General features: G+C 37.9%; 1 protein-coding gene across 1 annotated transcript; it reads right to left on the bottom strand.

Moving 5' to 3' along the window:
* Positions 1–18,028: 18,028 nt before the first annotated feature.
* On the bottom strand, positions 18,029–19,044 carry LOC119562290. The gene has a single exon (XM_037875457.1). It carries the CDS (start codon positions 18,779–18,781, stop codon positions 18,113–18,115), a length of 669 nt encoding a protein of 222 aa, XP_037731385.1. The 5' UTR covers positions 18,782–19,044; the 3' UTR covers positions 18,029–18,112.
* Positions 19,045–21,594: the final 2,550 nt, after the last annotated feature.

The following is a 21,594-nucleotide window of genomic DNA, read 5'->3' as shown; positions in this document are numbered from 1 at the left end:
ATCATGAAGTACGTAAAGTAGTGACCTTGCATGTAAATAATAAAATGTGTTTATTTAAGCACGGAAAGAAAATTACAGCCAGATATGATGTTAGCGACTTGTATACTAATGGAACCATTGACTTAGGTCAATTCTTTCAAAGGCTTGAAAAGCAGGCCGGTATTAACAAAGTCAGCCAACTCAAAGTGACATCGTGGGAAAATATCTTTGAACATGTTTCAATTGATAATTTTAAAATTATGGGCAATAATATATTGAAATCATTGAGAGAAGCGCTTCTCAACCCGGTGACCGTAATAAAAAATTATAAAGAAAAAGAAGCTATATTGTCTACATTCCATGATGATCCAATACAAGGTGGTCATACAGGCATTACAAAAACCTTGGCCAAGGTCCAGAGACACTATTACTGGAAAAATATGTCCATACTACCCATACTAAGACCCCACTAACTATAACCGAAACTCCACAAACAGCTTTTGATATAGTAATTGTAGATACTATTGGTCCACTTCCAAAATCTAATAATGGAAACGAATACGCAGTAACACCCATCTGCGATTTAACTAAATACCTAGTAGCTATACCTATACCAAATAAAAGTGCAAATACAGTAGCAAAAGCTATATTTGAAGATTTTATTCTAAAGTACGGTCCAATGAAGACGTTCATTACGGACATAAAACACAATATAAAAATTCAATTATTGAAGATCTATGTAAATACTTACATATTGAAAAAAAAAACTTAAACTGCACACCACCACCAGACTGTAGGTACCGTGGAGCGAAGCCACAGAACACTCAATGAGTTCATTCGTTCATACATCTCAGTTGACAAAACAGATTGGGATGTATGGCTACGATACTTCGTCTATTGTTTTAATACAACCCCATCTATGGCACATGACTATTGTCCATATGAGCTAGTTTTTTGTTAAATTTCAAATCTAACAAAACATTTTAATAGCATAGATAAGATAAAACCCCTTTATAATATAGAAGATTATGCTGAATCCAAATTTAGATTAGAACAGGCATTTAAGAGAGCTAGACTAATGCTAGAATCTCATAAGTTAAAACAGAAAATTAGTTACGACAAAACTAGTTTAGATTTCGATTTAAAAATAGGAGATCAGGTTTTATTGAAAAATGAAACAGGACATAAGTTAGATTTGAAATATGCAGGTCCTTATAAGGTAGAACAAATAGGAGATAGAGATAACATAACTATAATAAATAACAAAAATAAAAAACAAATAGTAAATAAAGATAGATTTAAACTCTTTAATTCGTAATCAATTTTTATTCCATAAATATATACCGTATGGCCATACATAATGTAAGAGCATATAGGATAACCATATCTAAAATAACTATACACAAAAAAAAAAAAAAAATAGAAAAACAAATTAAAAACAAAAAAATTTTAATCTTATTGCTATAAATGATATCAATTTTCTCAAAGAAAATAACTCCATTATTTTGCGTTATTTTTCAAAAGGAGGGAGATGTAGTATGCACTTATATTGAATATCTACTGTACCAAGATTACTTGAAGCAAACACACTGTAACACTTTTTTGCAGTGTTTACATAAACAAAGGCCCGGTCAAAAACCTAAGTGGCCGAAACATGAGTCGATCGGCGGCGTACACAGAAAGTGCAAGTGTCAGCATTCTGTTGCACATGCCGGCCGCTCAGCCAAACTCAAGTACATATACCTCCGCGCTCCAGACTAAGTGAGCATAGCTATATACTTAAGAATATATAGGCCGTCTCTCCGCTGCCGTTGTTGGCAGCGCCGCTACGAGACTTAGACCTCCTTAGCTCCTAAGTAAATTAAGGTTGAGAAGAAACTCTTTTGAGCTCAGAGCGGCAACAACGGCTGCTCTGCTCCAAATGTAACTAAATAAAATAATTAATAAAGGATATCTTATTAAAACCAAATCGGACTTATATTTTTGGGCTTAACGAGAAATCTACACAAAACAAGGAAGAACGCTATAGTCGAGTACCTCGACTGTCAGATACCCGTTACTCAGCTAAAGGGACCAAAGGTAAATGGAGATATGCAAGCAGCAAAGCGAGATTGAAATGCGCCTCCTACCGGCGGTAGACAGACTGAAGCGTTATGGGCGTTAGAGTGGGCGTGGCAACATCATTTTTGGATCAATCGATAGGTTTTGACGAGACCAATACATTTCAGTTAAAATTTTTTATCTAGCATGAAAATTGTGGGCGCCACAGGCTTGGGCGGTTTCTGGGCGTTAGAGTGGGCGTGGCATATTCAAATAACAAACTTGCGCTGCGTACAAGGCTACGGAATCTATATTTGAAATCCCAATTCTCTATCTTTGATAGTTTCCGAGATATCCGCGTTCATACCTACGATTTTTTGAAGTTTGTGGGCGGTTTGTGGGCATTAAAGTGGGCGTATCAAACTTTTGGGGTCAGTCGATAGTTATTGATGAGAACAATTCATTTCAGTTTAAATTTTTACTCTAGCATCAAAACTGTTGGAGCCACAGTTTTAGGCGGTTTGTGGGCGTTAGAGTGGGCGTGGCACTCTACCGAAACAAACTTGCGCTGCGTAAGAAGCTCAGGAATCTGCACGCCAAATCTCAATAGCCTAGCTCTCATAGTTTCCGAGATCTCAGCGTTTATCCGTACAGACAGACAGACGGACAGACGGACATGGCTAGATCGACTCGGCTAGTGATCCTTATCAAGAAACACTTCCTTCTGCCTGTTACATACTTTCCGACGAATCTAGTATACCCTTTTACTCTACGAGTAACGGGTATAATAAACTATTACACGATATAGTTTAAATTGGCCAACTAGTCCACGACACATACATTGTATGGAAATGGATAAGTAACCAAATAAAGAATGCAAGTCACCTTTGACTTCGCTTATCAAGAACTTGATTAGCGTCTGTACAAATCTTGCATAGTGGAAATATAAAAGGATAACTTACATGCAAAGAATTTATTTTAAAAGAAAGAATTTAATTTTAAAATTTTTGCGCTTTACAATAGCATTTACTTGCTTAGGCGTCAACCATAAAACTTAACTTACTTCTCGCGCGTGTAAGCGTTTAAGATTTCTTCATTTCCTTCTCCTTTCCTTACTTTACAGCTATTTACATATCAAGCAAAAACACCTCTTAACGAGGTAAAAAGTAGAAGCGAACGCGCCTTTAACAAAAATTTCTGATATTAATAATTGTGACGAAAAATGATATTACATTCGATAAAATAAATAAACTATATTAAATTTATGATTTCGGCCCGCAACAGTAAATATTTATTTACCTACTCGTAAATTTTCTGTTGAAGCGTGCCGAATAAACTAGCGGGTTTTTCCAAAAGTCGTAGAACAAACGTTTTCTATTTCAAGCTACTTTATACACCCATAGGGTTTCCAAAACCCTAAAACTAAGATGGGATGCATACAAACCCACAAACAAAGGGAGAAACATTTTCATTTTGGGAAGAAGAAAATCTTGTTTTTTGAATTACTTTTGAACGGGACATCGGATTTCAACAAATAAGGTGTCATTCGACGCGTATTCTCAGTAAGAATAAAACTAGCTAAACAGCCGAGGTTTTTATCCCCACCGTATCCAGCAGCTCAAATTTTCTAAATTTTTACTTTTAGACTTTAACCGTCTTTTCTCCCAAACAAATCTATATTTCGAAAGTCTTGGTATGCAGTCTTCTTTGTTTTTGCGATACCTTTCGATTGGTGTATCACTTGTTACGATCGGACCATAATGGCAGATTTTCAATTCTGTGGCTATATATAGTAGTTGTCTTCGCACGCTCTCTTGCGCGCTTCGCCACTAGAAACAGAAACTCATACACCGTAAAATGTGGATGTATTGGTTTGTAACCGTTCCCTTCAGTTCCAAAAAAAAAAGTTTCACTTGTGAATCACCTTGTGAATCCCGTGGGACATGTCCTCTTGCACAAGTGAAGAACAAGTGACGCTCCATATAGAAAATTGTATGGGATGTCCGCATTTTCACAAGTGAAAATTCAAATGAAAATTTTTCGAAATCCCAAGGGATTTCTCTTGTTCCTTACACTCCTTTTTCGTATGGCCTGTCACGTGCCAGGGACACGTCCAAATTAAATCACTTGTGAAAATCAGAATTTTTTCATGAGTTTTCACTTATGAAATCACTTGCAAGTGGCACGTCCCATGTGAAATCACTCAATTATGAAAATATGGAATTTATTCAAATTTTCAACTAATTGTTTCGGTTTTTTTGTAAGCTTATTTTTAACATTTATCATCGCCTTTTTTAAACATTTGTCCGGGTCCTCCGAATCCTTGGCCAACGCTTCTGAAAAAATGTATGGGCATATGTTTAAAAAATGGGTTTTATTTGTTTATTTGTATATTTACCTTTTATAGCTGTGTTTAACCCTTTGCAGGATTTTTATTGGCACAAAACATCATCATCCACTTTCGGCTAACGGAACCCATTGAATACCTTCAAAATTTACGTACTTTGAATTAAGATCAATGCACAAAATCTTAAACTTACCTGGCTTTATTTTATTAACTAAACGATTAAAGTAACTCTGCTGCGCACAATTCAAATGGATGCTTCCCTTTCAATCACTCAAACAAAATGCACCAAGTCTTCTTCTCACCCCTTTACTTGATTTCTTTTGTTTTCTCTTCGCTGTTGCCGCGTGCCACTGCACCTATACCCTTTCTAAAGCGAAATATATCCGACTATATAGTTTTTACTTCTTGAGTAAAAAATACAATATGCATTTTTTTTAAATGTTAATACTAAAATATTTTAAATACTTAAATCAATTTTAACGGACTTAATTTCTGTAACTAAACTAAAAAACTATATTGTAATAAAAATGTATAATAGGTAAACATAACATTATAAGTAAATTAAATTTACTTAATTTTACTATAATCAAATAATTTACTTTTATAAAACAATATTAGTTGTTTTTATACCCGTTACTCGTAGAGTAAAAGGGTATACTAGATTCGTCGGAAAGTATGTAACAGGCAGAAGGCAGTCTGTCCGTCTGTCCGTATGAACGCTGAGATTGGAAACTATAAGAGCTGCAATACCGGGATTAGGCATGCAGATTCCTGAGACTCCTGCGCAGCGTAGGTTTGTTTCAGAAGAGTGCCACGCCCTTTCTAACGCCCGAAAACCGCCCAAAACGGTGGCTCCTACAGTTTTGATGCTAGAACAAAAATTTTAACTGAAATGTATTGTTCTCATCAATACCTACCGATTGACTAAAAAAAAGTTTGCCACGCCCACTTTAACGCCCACAAACCGCCCACAAACTTCAAAAAATAGTAAATATGAACGCGGATATTTTGGAAAATATCAAAGATAGAGAAACGGGATTTCAGATTTAGATTCCGGATTGTTACGCGAATATGGGTCAGTCGTCATCTAGCTTTCTTTGCGTCCAGACGTGCTTAAAATTCTCGCTATGTTACTTCCCCGCTGTCCCGAGTGCAAAACCGATGTTACATTGGCCCAGCTTCGCGCTTCGGATGCTGTTCGCTGCTCTTCTTTGTGCCGTCGCGCCTATCATACTTCTTGCGTAGCCCTACCGGATGATGTGCTCAAACTCTTATTAAATCCAAATATACTGTGGCAATGTGATAGCTGTGTGGTTGCGAATGATTCGCATTCTAAAATAGATGAATTCGATGATAAATTGAAAGCCCTGGAGCGCTTATATCAGGGCCTTCAAAATAAATTCTTGGAGGCGTTCCCCCCTAAAGATGATGCATTGAATCAGAATGTGAATCCCACACCTCGTCTACCGAGGCCTACCAACGTAGCTGCAGCTCCCCAGTCATATGCGGCTGCTGCTGCTACGGCTTCCGCGGTCGTTGACCCTTCTAATCATGCTCTGGATATGGAGAGAGGAAATTTCATACAAGTTCGAAATAAGAGGAGAAGGAACAACAACAAGCCCAATAAACATGTTGTTGGAGTGGCTCCTTGCCGAAGACCTTCATGTTTTGCAGACCAAGAAATTTTTGCATGTCGGAAAGTTTGCAACTGATACAGAGCCGAATGCTGTTTTAAAATATGTGTCCACCAAGCTTAAGGTGGATGCTAGTTCTCTCACTTGTGCAAAACTTGTAAAAAAAGATGTTGACGTTACAACTTTAAAGTTTTTAAATTTCAAGCTTGGTATCCCCGATCAGCTTTACGATATAGTCTTCAAAAGCGATTTCTGGCCGAACTCAGTTAAGGTCAAAAGATTTATTCATAGAGAACGGGCCATTGTGGTAGGGGATGGAATTTTATCTAATTTGCCGGAGCCTGGACAAACTTCATCATCAAGTCAGCCATCAAAAAACCCCTAGTGTTCGACGCCACTGGCGTCGATACTTTTGCGGGACATCGTCTGCAAGCCTTTCCTCATTTGTCGGAGTCGTTTTCGCAACAACATCGGCAGCTGCTTGCCTTTCTCACTGCGCTCTCTTCATCTTCTGACTCTCTCCTAACGCACCATCGACAACATCAGCCGGAGCTTTTGTTGTCCACTTTGTGCGACATTCGCCGTCCGCCTGGCTTGAATAACGGCGCGCTCCTCGGAGTTGCGCTCACATCATTTTCCGTTGCTCTCCTGATGCTTCATCAACAACATCAGCCGGAGCTTTTGTTGTTTGCTTTGCGAGGCGTTCGCAGTCCACATGGTTCTAGTATCGGCGCGCTCCTCGGAGTTGCGCTCTCATCATCTTGCGCCTCTCTCCCGTTGCACCATCAACAACATCAGCTGGAGCTTTTGTTGTCCGCTGTGCGCGACTTTCGCCGTCCGCCTGGCTCTAATATCGGCGCGCTCCTCGGAGTTGCGCTCTCATCATCTTGCGTCTCTCTCCGGAAGTACCTAGAAATTCGGCTGGATTCTTACTCTTCATCGCCTAATAGTTATGCGCTCTCAGTCTCTACCTTTCTGACGTTCGACTTTCTACAACAACTTTTATCGACACATTTGGCTGGATGGCGAGCCTCTCAGAGTGCTCTCTCTGAAGGTGCTCTCTGGAGATGCTTTCGCCATCAACAACAACAATGGACTGCGGCTGCTGTAGTACGTTCTCGCTCATTATTACCAGGAGTGGATTCACCTGCGTGCAGTTATATCTTGAATGCTAATATTGACTGCCCACCTAATATTTGGACCGCCGATCACCAGCCTATTCGTATCCGTACCACTACTTTACTGAAGGTTCTTACAAATAATTTGATTAATTATGATAAAATCCCAGCGAGGCCTCTTACGGATTCGGACCATGATGCTGGACCAGTTATTGATAGCATGACCATGGATGACCGGATATGCGCTAACAATACAAATTTCAATATTTATTTTCAAAATATCGGTGGTATGCGTACGAAAGCTCAATCCCTTTTCCAGGCAACGTCTCATGGTGATCATGACGTCATCATTTTTGTTGAAACCTGGCTCAACATGGATTTCTTCGATAATGAATTCTTTGATACAAATCTTTATCATGTGTTCCGTAAGGATCGAGATTCCGTTAAAACGCGATGCTCCAGAGATGGCGGAGTTTTAATTGCTGTGCGGCGTGAGCTGCGTTGCATTGCTATTCGTCTCCAGAACGAGGATTCTCTGCTCGACCAACTCTGTGTATCGGAAACAATTTTCCTGACAGTATCATACGTACCCCCAAGCAGCAGTTTTGATTTATATAAAGCGCATGTGGACAACATTGCCCACCTATACCAGGAGCTGGAAGATGGCCAATATATATGTGTTTTGGGCGACTTCAACCTATCTTTGCTCGTGTGGGCTCATGATGTCGAGTCTTCAGCAATGGTTCCCAGTAATTTGCATCTTCCCCAAGAAATCTTAGTCATCGATGAGCTTCTTAGTATGGGATTAGTCCAGATTAACCATGTTTTTAAAAACTTAAATAAGCTTCTAGATCTAATTTTTGTACACCCTGATTTATGCCTTACTCTATGCTGCAGCGATAATCCTCTAGCCGCGTGTGATGCTCATCACAAGCCCCTATTAATCTTAATTACTTGTTATATTTTCTCACCAAATAATTCTCGCTTGCCTCTTACCTATATTAATTCTAGCAGTTTAGATTCTATCCGTAGTGATATTTCTAATATCAGATGGGCGGAAGTCCTCTCGCATGCGGATGTGAATACAACCTATGAAGTTTTTATATCTTTTCTCTCTACTATTATAGGTAGATACGCTAAAACTAGAGTTCAAAGTTTTTATAGACTACCATGGTACACACAAGGACTAAAAAAATACAAAAACCTCCGAAATAAATTCTATAAGCGCTACATAGAAAGCGGTGAAGCTGCTGACTTTGATCGGTACAAACAACATAAGCGTGAGTTTGAGTTCCTCAATAAATTCTTATACAGCCAATATATTGCTGATATAGAGGGTAAACTAATTACCAATCCTAAATCATTCTGGCACTTTGTCAATTCTAAACGTACAACCTCCTACTTTCCTTCCCATATGTCATATGAAAGTCTTTCAGCTTCTTCTGATATTGGGGTCGCTAATCTATTTGCTAAGTACTTTGCGTCTAACTTTGAACCGAGCTCGCTGTGGAATGACGATGATTCACTCGGTGCCATTGCCACGATGCTAAATATTGGGTGCTTAGATGTTAGTGATTTGGACTGTCATATGGCGGCTGAGAGTTTTATCGACTCAGGAAAATTAGACTGGCCTTTCTCCATTTATTTTGAAAAACTGTATAGGTGTTCTTTGTGAGCCCCTAAAAATTATCTTCAACAAGTCTCTTTCCACTGGGGTAATTGCGCATAGATGGAAACTGGCCACAGTTTCTCCTATATTCAAGTCTGGTTACAAAAATATTGTTTCAAATTTTAGGCCAATTGCAAAGCTAAGTTATGTCTCAAAAATGTTTGAACGAATTGTAGCTAAGCAGCTAACTTTTCTTGCTGGTCGGATCATCAGTCCTAACCAACATGGTTTTATGCCTGGAAGGTCAACTACAGCTAACTTAGCAACGTTTAATCTTTTTTGCATCCACTCGTTTATCAGTCATCATCAAGTTGATGTAGTCTACACCGACTTCGCCAAAGCATTTGACAAAGTCTCCCATAATGCTTTATTGGCAAAATTGCAGAAATTGGGATTTCATTCATTAATATTAAATTGGTTTAAATCTTATTTAGATGGGCGGATTTATAGAGTAGAGTGCAATGGTGTTTTCTCAAACCCGTATGTGGCTACTTCTGGCCTTCCTCAGGGAAGTGCATTGGGTCCGTTTCTATTCATCATCTTCATTAATGATTTAAGCTATTGCATAACAAATTCGGAATTCCTGTTGTTTGCGGACGATCTTAAAATATTTAGGTCTGTGAATTCAATCTCCGATAGTGAACTTCTTCAAAATGACCTAGTAAAAGTGGGAAATTGGTGTTCTCGTAATAAGTTGCCTCTGAACGTGTCAAAATGTTTCTACGTTAGGTACAGCAAACGATTAATTAATGTCCTTAGCTCTTATTCCATTAGTTCACATGTTCTTTCCTTAAGAAATGAATCACTGGACCTAGGAGTTATGTTTGATACCAAATTTACTTTCATGGATCACATAAATTACATAATTCCAAAGGCATACGCTATGTATGGTTTTGTAAAACGAAATTCCACGCAGTTTAAAGATCCGTACACGAAACTAAGCCTATTTTCTTCGTTCATTAGGTCCAGATTGAAATATGCTTCGTTTGTCTGGAGTCCGACTGGTACTACACACATCAATCGTATTGAGCGTGTTCAAAAAAAATTCCTACCTTTTGCCCTTCTTTCTCTAAACTTCCCTCTTACTCTGCGAAATGTCGTCTTGTGCACCTTTCTTCCCTACAAGATCGTAGAACAACTAGCACACTAGTTTTTATTTGTGACCTGCTGTCCTCCAAAATAGACTGCCCTGCATTGCTGAATAGCATAGGCTTTTCCGTACCTGGTAGGTCTTTAAGGTCATTTGAACCTTTTTTTTATTCCGGCATATAGAGCTTACTATGCTTTTAATGAGCCTCTGTGTAGAGCCTTGTTCTACTGGAACAAACTTCCATCTCACATGCGGCTGGACCCATGCTCCCCTAGGGAATTAATTAAGAAAACCCTTTACAATTACCTTTCGTCCCTTAGTATTTAGTTTAGTAATAGACAAGTAGCCAGTTAAGGTACCAACTGTTGGCGAAATAAATAAATAAATAAATAAATATAACACGCCCACTCTAACGCCCACAAACCGCCCAAATCTGTGGCGCCCACAATTTTCATGCTAGATAAAAAATTTTAGCTGAAATGTATTGGTCTCGTCAATACCTATCGATTGATCTGAAAAAAATTTTGCCACGCCCACTCTAACGCCCACAAACCGCCCAAGCCTGTGGCGCCCACAATTTTCGTGCTAGATAACAAATTTTAACTGAAATGTATTGGTCTCGTCAATACCTCTCGATTGATTTAAAAAAAACTTTGCCACGCCCAGTCTAACGCCCACAACGCTTAAATCTGTCTACCGCCGGTAGGTGGCGCATTTGCTGCTTGCATATCTAGATTTTCCTTTGGTCCCTTTAGCTGAGTAACGGGTATCTGATAGTCGAGGTACTCGACTATAGCGTTCTTCCTTGTTTTTTATATACAATAATGCCTAAAATATTAGGGCATTCACATGTCGCTGCTTCACGAAATTTTTCCGCCGAAATGTTAGTCACTAGCCGAACATAACAGAGAGACGCAAAAGAAATAACGGACCCGCCGAAATTTGTCTCTGAGAGCGCCGAGTGCAGGCAGATTATAAGACAAACAAGGAAGAACGCTATAGTCGAGTACCTCGACTATACCCGTTACTCAGCTAAGGGGACCAAAGGAATATGGAGATATGCCAGCAGCAAAGCGAGATTGAAATGCGCCACCTACCGGCGGTAGACAGATTTAAACGTTATGGGCGTTAGAGTGGGCGTGGCAACATATCTAGCATGAAAACTGTGGGCGCCACAGGCTTGGGCGGCTTGTGGGCGTTAGGGTGGGCGTGGCATATTCGCATAACAAACTTGCGCTGCGTACAAGGCTACGGAATCCCAATACTCTATCTTTGATAGTTTCCGAGATATCCGCGTTCATACTAACGATTTTTTGAAGTTTGTGGGCGGCTTGTGGGCGATAAAATGGGCGTGGCAAACTTGTTTTTATGTCAATCGATAGGTGTTGGTGAGAACAATTCATTTCAGTTTACATTTTTACTCCAGCATCAAAACTGTAGGAGGCACAGTTTTGGGCGGTTTGTGGGCGTTAGAGTGGGCGTGGCACTCTACTGAAACAAACTTGCGCTGCGTAAGAAGCTCAGAAATCGGCACGCCAAACCTCAATAGCCTAGCTCTCATGGTTTCTGAGATCTCAGAGTTCATCCGGGCAGACGGGCAGACGGACAGACGGACAGACGGACAGACGGTCAGACGGACAGACGGACATGGCTAGATCGACTCGGCTAGTGATCCTGATCAAGAATATATAAACTTTATGGGGTCGGAAACGCTTCCTTCTGCCTGTTACATACTTTCCGACGAATCTAGTATACCCTTTTACTCTACGAGTAACGGATATAAAAAGGAAAGGGAACTTCCGAATATCTGCCTCTTTTTGTTGAACGATCGTTTTCGTAGGCAGTCTTCTACGCTGCGTCGACTTCTCTGCTGACGTCAACAGCGGCACAACGTTTTAGGCACAAAAAAAAACAAAAAACTTTTTGCCTTGAGCCATGTCACCGCGTCCCTACTGCAGAACTGAAGGGTTCCTACCCTGCAGTTCCACAGTTGAGTATAAGCGCCCAATCATCGCGAAGTCGACTGCGACGTCGGCAGAGCAGCCAGCGACTCCGGCAGCGCTAAGCGCAACTGCGGCAAAGAGACGCGCTCTCAATCGGCGTCCACAATAGAACGCACAAAAAGTACTTTTGGGCTCTCGATCTCTCGCCATGTCTCAGCTGAAACAAGAAAGGAAGTTAACTTCGGCAATCCGAAGTTTGTATACCCTTGCAGTTATAATTATTAAAATTAAAAATACATAAAATGATATTCCCAATAGTATAAGATAATATGTCAAAAAACACCGAAGCTATAATTCGTTTCATATTATTTTCCCACCAATTTTCCGATCGTTCCTATGGCAGCTATATGATATAGTCGTCCGATTTTGATAAGATTAAATTCGAAATTCAGAACTAATTAAAAAAAGATATTTCCAAGCGTAGGAGGTTATATGTTAAACAAGAAAGGAAGTTAACTTCGGCAAGCCGAAGCTTGTATACCCTTGCAGCTATAATTATTAAATTAAAAAACAGAAAAAATGATATTCCCAATAGTAGTAGATAATATGTCAAAAAACACAGAAGCTATAATTTGTTTCATATTATTTTCCTACCAATTTTTCGATCGTTCCTATGGCAGCTATATGATATAGTCGTCCGATTTTGATAAAATTAAATACGATATTCAGAACTAATCAAAAAATGTTATTTCCAAGCGTAGGAGGTTATATGTTAAAAAACACCGAAGCTATAATTTGTTTCATATTATTTTCCCACCAATTTTCCGATCGTTCCTATAGCAGCTATTTGATATAGTCGTCCGATTTTGATAAAATTAAATTCGAAACTCAGAACTAATTAAAAAAAGTTATTTCCAAGCGTAGGAGGTTATATGTTGAAAAACACCGAAGCTATAATTTGTTTCATATTATTTTTGCACCAATTTTCCGATCGTTCCTATGGCAGCTATATGATATAGTCGTCCGATTTCGATAAAATTTAATTCAAAATTCAAAACTAATTAAAAAATGTTATTTCCAAGCTTAGGAAGTTATAAGCTAGAAAACACCGATTTGTATTAAATATAATTCGAAATTCTTAAAAATACACAAAATGTTATTTCCAATAGTATAAGATACAAGAAAGGAAGTTAGCTTCGGCAAGCCGAAGCTTATATACCCTTGCAGCTATAATTATTAAATTTAAAAACACAAAAAATGATATCCCAATAGTATAAGATAATATGTCAAAAAACACCGAAGCTATAATTTGTTTCATATTATTTTCCTACCAATTTCCCAATCGTTCCTATGGCAGCTATATGACATAGTCGTCCGATTTTGATAAAATTTAATTCGAAATTCAGAACTAAATAAAAAATGTTATTTCCAAGCGTTAGAGGTTATATGTTGAAAAACACCGAAGCTATAATTTTTTTCATATTATTTTTCCACAAATTTTCCGATCGTTCCTATGGCAGCTATATGATATAGTCGTCCGATTTCTATAAAATTGAATTCGAAACTCAAAAATAATTAAAAAATGTTATATCCAAGCAAACACCAACGATATAATTTTTTTCAATTTTTATTTCCGAATATTCCTATGGGAGCTATAAGATATAGTTTTCCGATCCGGCTGGTTCCAACTTATATTCTACCTGCAAAAGATATAAGACTTTTGAAAAAGTTTCAACCCGATAGCTTTAAAACTGAGAGACTGGTTTGCGTAGAAACGGACGGACAGACGGACATGGCTAGATCGATGTGGGGTCGGAAACGTCTCCTTCACTGCGTTGCAAACTTCTGACTGAAATCAATATACCCTCTGCAAGGGTATAAAAACACCGAAGCTATAATTTGTTTCATATTATTTTGCCACCAATTTTCCGATCGTTTCTATGGCACCTATATGATATAGTCATCCGATTTTGATAAAATTAAATTCCAAATTCAGAACTAATTAAAAAATGTTATTTCCAAGCGTAGGAGGTTATATGTTAAAAAACACCGAAGCTATAATTTCTTTCATATTATTATCCCACCGATCTTACGATCGTTCCTATGGCAGCTATATGATATAGTCGTCCGATTTTGATAAAATTGAATTCGAAATTCAGAACTACTTAACTAATGTTATTTCCGAGCGTAGGAGGTTATATGTTAAAGAACACCGAAGCTATAATTTGTTTCATATTATTTTCCCACCAATTTTACGATCGTTCCTTTGGCAGCTATATGATATAGTCGTCCGATTTTGATAAAATTTAATTCGAAATTCAAAACTAATTAAAAAATGTTATTTCCAAGCGTAGGGGCTATATGTTAAAAACCACTGAAGCTATAATTTGTTTATTATTTCCAAGCGTAGAAGGTTATATGTTAAAGAACACCGAAGCTATAACTTGTTTCATATTATTTTCCCACCAATTTTCCGATCGTTTCTATGGCACCTATATGATATAGTCATCCGATTTTGATAAAATTAAATTCGAAATTCAGAACTAATTAAAAAATGTTATTTCCAAGCGTAGGAGGTTATATGTTAAAAAACACTGAAGCTATAATTTGTTTCATATTATTATCCCACCGATCTTACGATTGTTCCTATGGCAGCTATATGATATTGTCGTCCGATATTGATAAAATTGAATTCGAAATTCAGAACTACTTAACAAATGTTATTTCCAAGCGTAGGAGGTTATATGTTAAAAAACACCGAAGCTATAATTTGTTTCATATTATTTTCCCACCAATTTTTCGATCGTTTTTATGGCAGCTATTTGATATAGTCGTCTAATTTTGATAAAATTTAATTCGAAATTCAAAACTAATTAAAAAATGTTATTTCCAAGCTTAGCAGGTTATATGTTAAAAAACACCAAATATATAATTTTTTAATTTTTTTCCGATTATTCCTATGGAAGCTATAAGATATACTTTTCCGATGCGGCTGGTTCCGACTTATATACTACCTGCAAAAGAAATAAGACTTTTGGGAAAGTTTCAGCCCGATAGCTTTAAAACTGAGAGACTAGGTTGCGTAGAAACGGACGGACGGACAGACGGACATGGCTAGATCGACTCGTCTAGTGATGCTGATCAAGAATATATACTTTATGGAGTCGGATACGTCTCCTTCACTGCATTGCAAGCTTCTGACTGAAATCAATATACCCTCTGCAAGGGTAAAAAAATGTGGGTGAAGGCAAGGAGGCCCAGCAATTAAAATATATAGACTTTTGTGCACCCTTGCCTTTTAAATAAGGCGACATTTTTTCGTAAATGTTAAAACAACCAATTAAAATTATAGGTTTGGGTTTTAAATTATTTGTATTTCTTAAAAAAATGTATATGTTTGTCGGATCTTAAATTATGGTAGTCAGTGTAAAAGCATTAAATCAAATGCGTGTTACCAAGTGGCAATTCTCATCTCTGCACTCTAACGGTTGTTTGTTAGTACACTTTGTTCCGTCTATTCGCCAGGTGGTCAGTATAGTTCGATGAGAACATGAGACAGAAAGTTGTGAGAGGTTAGAGGTTTGAGAGAGAGATGCGCACTACGATTGTTGTGCGTGTATCCTTGAGCCACTGCGAGAGACAGAGACACAAGTATGCTCGTTGCAGCATTTTCGGGAGGACTCTTTCGGTATGCAAGAAGGCTGGCGCGCATTCTCAAATCGGCTGTGGTGTGCTCAAGGATATTCGCCGTATACAATCTGCGCAAAAATATGGAAAATCATACCAACAACCCGACATGTTTATTAATATTTTTTATTAATATGTGAAGTTTTAAAAATATATTTATTTGTATAACGATTTGCATAACCGGATATGTCTATAAATACCCTGCTTTTATGTGCAAGGTGTATAGACCAAACGGGACATGCCAAAAAAACAGAGCAACAACGGATTAGCGGAACCGTTGTTGTTTTTGCTTGTTGTTTTTCGTCTTTTTCACTTGCGTTTACCTTTGTGAAGGAATTAAAATTGCCCGCAATTATCGTAGTTAAATAAAACAAGCCAGTGGTTTAAAAGTGATACCTATACGATTCCCAGGTAAGTCTTTCGCAGACCAATTTTTATTTGAGCAGTGAGAGTAAAAACAAGTTAATGTATATTAAAAAAAGGAAAATACAAGATTCCCAAAAAAACACGTGGCGGAAAAAAAATAGCTGTGAAAAATATTAATTTTAGACGTGAAAAAAAAACAAATGATGCTATAAATAAACAAAAGAATGAATCTGTGAAAGAATTTAAAAATCTTATTGAGTGCAAAGTTCCTAGGGAGCAAAAATAAGAGATGTTTGTTTTTATACCTTATGTTTGTTTGTATAAATAACATTAAAGCACAATGTTTATACCCATTACTCGTAGAGTAAAAGGGTATACTAGATTCGTCGGAAAGTATGTAACAGGCAGAAGGAAGCGTTTCCGACCCCATAAAGTATATATATATAGCCATGTCCGTCTGTCCGTCTGACCGTATGAACGCTGAGATCTCGGAAACTATAAAATCTACAATACTGGGATTAGGCATGCAGATTCCTGAGATTCCTGCGCAGCGCAAGCTTGTTTCAGCAGAGCGCCACGCCCACTCTAACCCCCACAAGCCGCCCAAAACTGTGGCTCCTACAGATTTGATGCTAGAATAAAGATTTTAGCTATAATGTATTGTTCTCATCAATACCTATCGATTGACCCAAAAGATTGCCACGCCCACTTTAGCGCCCACAAACCGCCCCCAAACTTCAAAAACTCGTAGATATGAACGTGGATATCTCGGAAACTATTAAAGATAGAGGATTGGGATCTAGATTCCGTAGCCTTGTACGCATCGCAAGTTTGTTACGAGAATATGCCACGCCCACTCTTACGCCCACAAACCGCCAAAACTTATGACGCCCACAATTTTCATGCTAGATAAAAAATTTAAGCTGAAATGTATTGGTCTCGTCAATACCTATCGATTGACCCAAAAAAAAGTTTGCCACGCCCACTCTAACGCCCATAACGCTTTAATCTGTCTACCGCCGGTAGGTGACGCATTTTAATCTCGCTTTGCTACAAGCATATCTCCATTTCCCTTTAGGGAATAGGGTCGAATACCTCAGCGACTATAACGTAAACAAACAATAAAAATTAAATATTTTTTTTCCGCACCTGCAAAATAAATAAATGTTTTAATAAATAATAAAAAAAATACATAAATAATGTGTGGTATAGTTTTCTTAATAATTTTGCACAACTAAATAAAATAAAACAAGTGACCGAAAACAAAAGTTTGCATATTTCTTTTCGATATTTTTTAAATTTTCTTATAGTTTTAGACAAAGCTGATGGTAAATCTATTAAAAATGGAAGGCTAAGTCGTTCCATTTTAAGCATATTATCCGAATCAAAAGAAGCTGTAGGTCTACTCAAATTTCGACGGCGCCTTACTAAGTTTGGATAAACTTCCGTTTAGCTCCAACTCCCGATTTTGTTCAAACTTTCCATATCGATATGTTTTTTTTTTACTAGGCTTAAAGTCTAGTACTCATATCGGCTAAGAGTTTCACTAGTCGAAAAGTCTTATTCTTTGTAGTGTGACCGAAGTTTTCAAAGTTCACCCGCAATGCATGTAGCATGGTCTTACTGTCAAGCGGCTGGGTTTGTTGCCAAACGGAAAACAAATTAATTGGAGAACTTTAAAAAGGAGTCTGCTGGTACATGGAATGTTCATCGAATGTTTTTATTTATGTAAATTAGTAGTTTAAGGCTTCCTTAACGTCCCACGAATGCTTCGCCATCTATCCCGCGTCACCACAGTCCTGCTCCCAATGGGCGTATTGTACCTTGAGGAAGTGGGAGCCGGATCGGGAACGGGGTTGATCCGCTGATACTGCAGGAAGACGCCCAGCATCCTGGCTATGGCTTCTCCAACTATTCCTTAGTGGGTGCCCTATTTTCCTCCTCCGTATAGAAGCCAGCGGGTCCTCAAGCTCCGCTTAAGCTGGCCAAGTAGCTGATGGTGGTAGTGTCCGGAGTCCTAATGAAGAGGTCGTCGGATATCGTATTACTGGTGGTTCTGCTAAAAAAATATTTATATTATATTACTTATATTATATTATTATATTATATTTATATTATATTACATGCAAACATCTAGGCAGAGAAAGGCAATGGATGTTCGTAACACAATTTTATTTTTGTATGCCCTTATACTAAACTTAACTTTTACTGTTTGATGTCATGCCATTTTTTTTACATTTTACACAAAATGAGCCTGATTATCAACCCAGGACCCAAAATTAATAGGTTCGAAATAAGATATAGGCAAATGATTTTTTGTTGGTGGTAAAGAAGAGATGTGGTGTCCAGCACTAGGTTGAGCATTTCGAGTAAAATGGCTTAGCTTGGCCGCTTCGTGTTCAGTATTCTGAATCTCAATTGCAGCAGCATGTGCTGCAGCTTGAGCCACCGCTGCCTTTGATGCTGCAAGTCGTTGTTGAATAGCCTCTGAACGCTGTAGTGAAGCTGCCGCCTGAAACTTTTGCTTCATTATTACGGCCTGCGTTTGCTTTTCTGTGGCTATTCTCTGTTGATTTAATACATTTTCCTTTGCAGTCTGTAATTGTTGTTGAGCAATAACAACGTTGACTGAGGCCTGTTTAGCCACTGACAACGCGTTTGCCACTTCACTAGGTGTGGGCCCGAGTCCCAGCGAGTTTCTACCACTCCAGCTGGGCCAAACATCGCTCCAAGGGCTTCCATTTAATAGTCTTGCATCGTTTACGCGTTTCATTGGAATATGTGTTTCCAGAATAATGCTGCTCTTGGGCAACGTTTTCACACTGGAGTGGCAACAGGCATTCACAGCTAATGCCATTAACAGTATCGACTGGAGATTGGCTGGCCGACAACTTGATTTGAACTGCATTTTAATAGAGCAATATCTGTTGAACTCTCTAGATGATGTCACTGCTATTTATACCAAACTGCCAAGCTTTGCAGAAACGCTCAGTCACGTCAAAGTTATTAAACTTAAGTAGTCACGCCTTCCATAAAAACAAGAGAGAATGCTATAAAGGAGTGCATCGACTTTGATATTCCCGTTACACACCTAACACATTTAATTTAGTAACTAAAGCCTAGTATTTAGTAACTAAAACCGCGAGATAATCATAGGATTGAGCGAGAGGCAAGCCCGCGGCTAACGCTTTTCGTCGGGTCTGTTTTTCAGCGCGGTACTCAGATGAGCTAAGATAAAATCAGAAAAAATACTAGAAAAATACCAGATTTAGCGAGTGAATTTTGATGAACGCCGTTAGCCGCGGCCCATATAAAAATAAATTTAATCTTTGGAGGTGTTCGTGCAAAGGCGGTGTGGAAACTATAAATTTAAAATGGAAGGAAACCCCCAAAATCGACTGCAGGAGATCAGTGCAGATCAAATAGGACGCCTAATCCAAGCTGTTGCCCATTATTGTGGGATTTCACCGACAGGAAGAAATACCACAACAGGGAAAATCCGCATAATAGTTGCAGTGCTGGAGCATATCCGCTAGGGAATCCCAGTGGGAAGAACATGCCGAGTGGGACTTCGCTCCCTACACGGACATCCTGCCGGGCGTGTCCTCGCAAAGAAAGTAAGATCTGGCCAGAAGAATTTGGTTGAGTTGTACTAATAGAAGTTTATTTTTAGCAGAACCACCAGTAATACGATCTCCGATCTCAGTTGGTTTTTTCATTTAAAAAGTGTCACTCTCTATCATTCGAACTCAATTCGATAAATAATTTTGAGTTTTTTAAGGAAACACTGTCATACATACAGTGGTCGGCATAAGTATTTTGACAAAATAAAAGTTAAGTATACTCATAACTTGAATTTACTTCTTGTAAACTATAGGCATCAATGGAAAGGTAATTTCAATGCCGTTTGAATGATACAATACATTTCTTTACCCATTCAGTACTTATTGAAAAGGACGAATTTGTGTAAATCAACTTTGAAATTTAAAAAAAAAACTTTTTTCCTCGTCTTGAAAACTTAAATTTTTTGATGCAAAAAGTTTCTTCAAACAAAAACAATAGTAACTGCAAAAAGAATTTTTCAAAAATCATTTTTCTTATATTTTTTATGAATTTTTGAAAATGCTTAAAAACAGGCATTTGAGCCATATTTTTGTCTTTTTCATACAAATTTTTTCCGACATTGTCACTTTCAAAAAATCATAAAAAATATAAGCAAAATGATATTTGAAAAATTCTTTTTGCAGTTACTATTATTTTTGTTTGAAGAAACTTTTTGCATCAAAAAATTTAAGTTTTCAAGACGAGGAAAAAAGTTTTTTTTTTAAATTTCAAAGTTGATTTACACAAATTCGTCCTTTTCAATAAGTACTGAATGGGTAAAGAAATGTATTGTATCATTCAAACGGCATTGAAATTACCTTTCCATTGATGCCTATAGTTTACAAGAAGTAAATTCAAGTTATGAGTATACTTAACTTTTATTTTGTCAAAATACTTATGCCGACCACTGTAATAGTATTGCTAATTCCCTTCATATTTAAAACTTGGTTGTTGTAACTTATCTTCTGTTTGTATTTTAATGATTGTAAATCATACTTGGTCGAATTGGATAAGATGACAACAAGCTAGTTTTAAAGATGAAGGGCGGGGGCGCTACTATTATTTCGACCGCAGCTGTATGTCTAAGACTATGTCTTCTTTCCCTTATAACTGTATGCCTATGACTCTATCTTTCGTTCGATTGTAATTGCGGTTCAAAAAAAGCTAAAAACACAGCATTTTCAAACTTAGAGCTCCTTTTTTTTCAGGATCCTGCGGTGGTGAATTTTTGGCGAACACATTTTAAAATTGAAAATCAAAACTAATAAGTTTTTCTAGCAGCAATCGAGGTAAATAAATAGAGATCCAATTTTATATTGATTAAAGAAAAACAAGGAAGAACGCTTTAGTGGACTGCCTCGACTATCAGATACCCGTTATTCAGCTAAAGGGACCAAAAGGAAATTGAGATATGCAAGCAGCAAAGCGAGATTGTAAAGCGCATCCTACCCGCGATCTCAATAAATGGTTATGATGGCGGCAGACACATTTAAGCGTTATGGGCTTTTGTGGGCGTTATAGTGGGCGTGGTAAAATTTGTTTTAGGTCAATCAATTGGATATTGACGAGACAAATACATTTCCGTTCAAATTATTTTCTAGTGATCCTGATCAAGAATATGTATAGACTTCATATAAAGTGTCAAAATTTTTTCAAGGTCAATCAATAGGTTTTCGGTCCTGTTCCAGTTTCCAATCGAAAGTTAGTTCGTTAACATTGTCGGAATTACCTTTAACATAATAACATTTCCTTACTTCTTGGGTAATTTTCTTAGGGAAATTCCCAGCGACAGTCTCTTGACAAAAAGAGTTGCCGAGTTCATCAAAAACAAGGAAGAACGCTCTAGTCGAGTACCTCGGCTATCACATACCCGTTACTCAGCTAAAGGGACAAAAGGGAAATGGAGATATGCAAGCAGCAGAGCGAGACTGAAATGCGCCACCTACCCCTGATCACAATATATGGTTATGTTGGCGGTAGACAGATTTAAGCACTATGGGCGTTAGAGTGGGCGTGGAAAACTTTTTTTGGGTCAATCGATAGGTATTGACGAGACTAATACATTTCAGTTAAAATTTTTTATTTAGCATAAAAATTGTGGGCGCCACAGGTTTGGGC

Source organism: Drosophila subpulchrella, unplaced genomic scaffold, assembly GCF_014743375.2.
Source record: "Drosophila subpulchrella strain 33 F10 #4 breed RU33 unplaced genomic scaffold, RU_Dsub_v1.1 Primary Assembly Seq418, whole genome shotgun sequence".
NCBI classification, from domain to species: Eukaryota; Metazoa; Arthropoda; class Insecta; order Diptera; family Drosophilidae; genus Drosophila; species Drosophila subpulchrella.
Note: the sequence above shows the minus strand (reverse complement) of the source record. Positions and strands in the feature narration are given on the sequence as shown.

Coding starts and splice junctions, on each gene's coding strand:
- LOC119562290 (XM_037875457.1), bottom strand. CDS start 18,781: ATGCAGTTCAAATCAAGTTGTCGGCCAGCCAATCTCCAGTCGATACTG.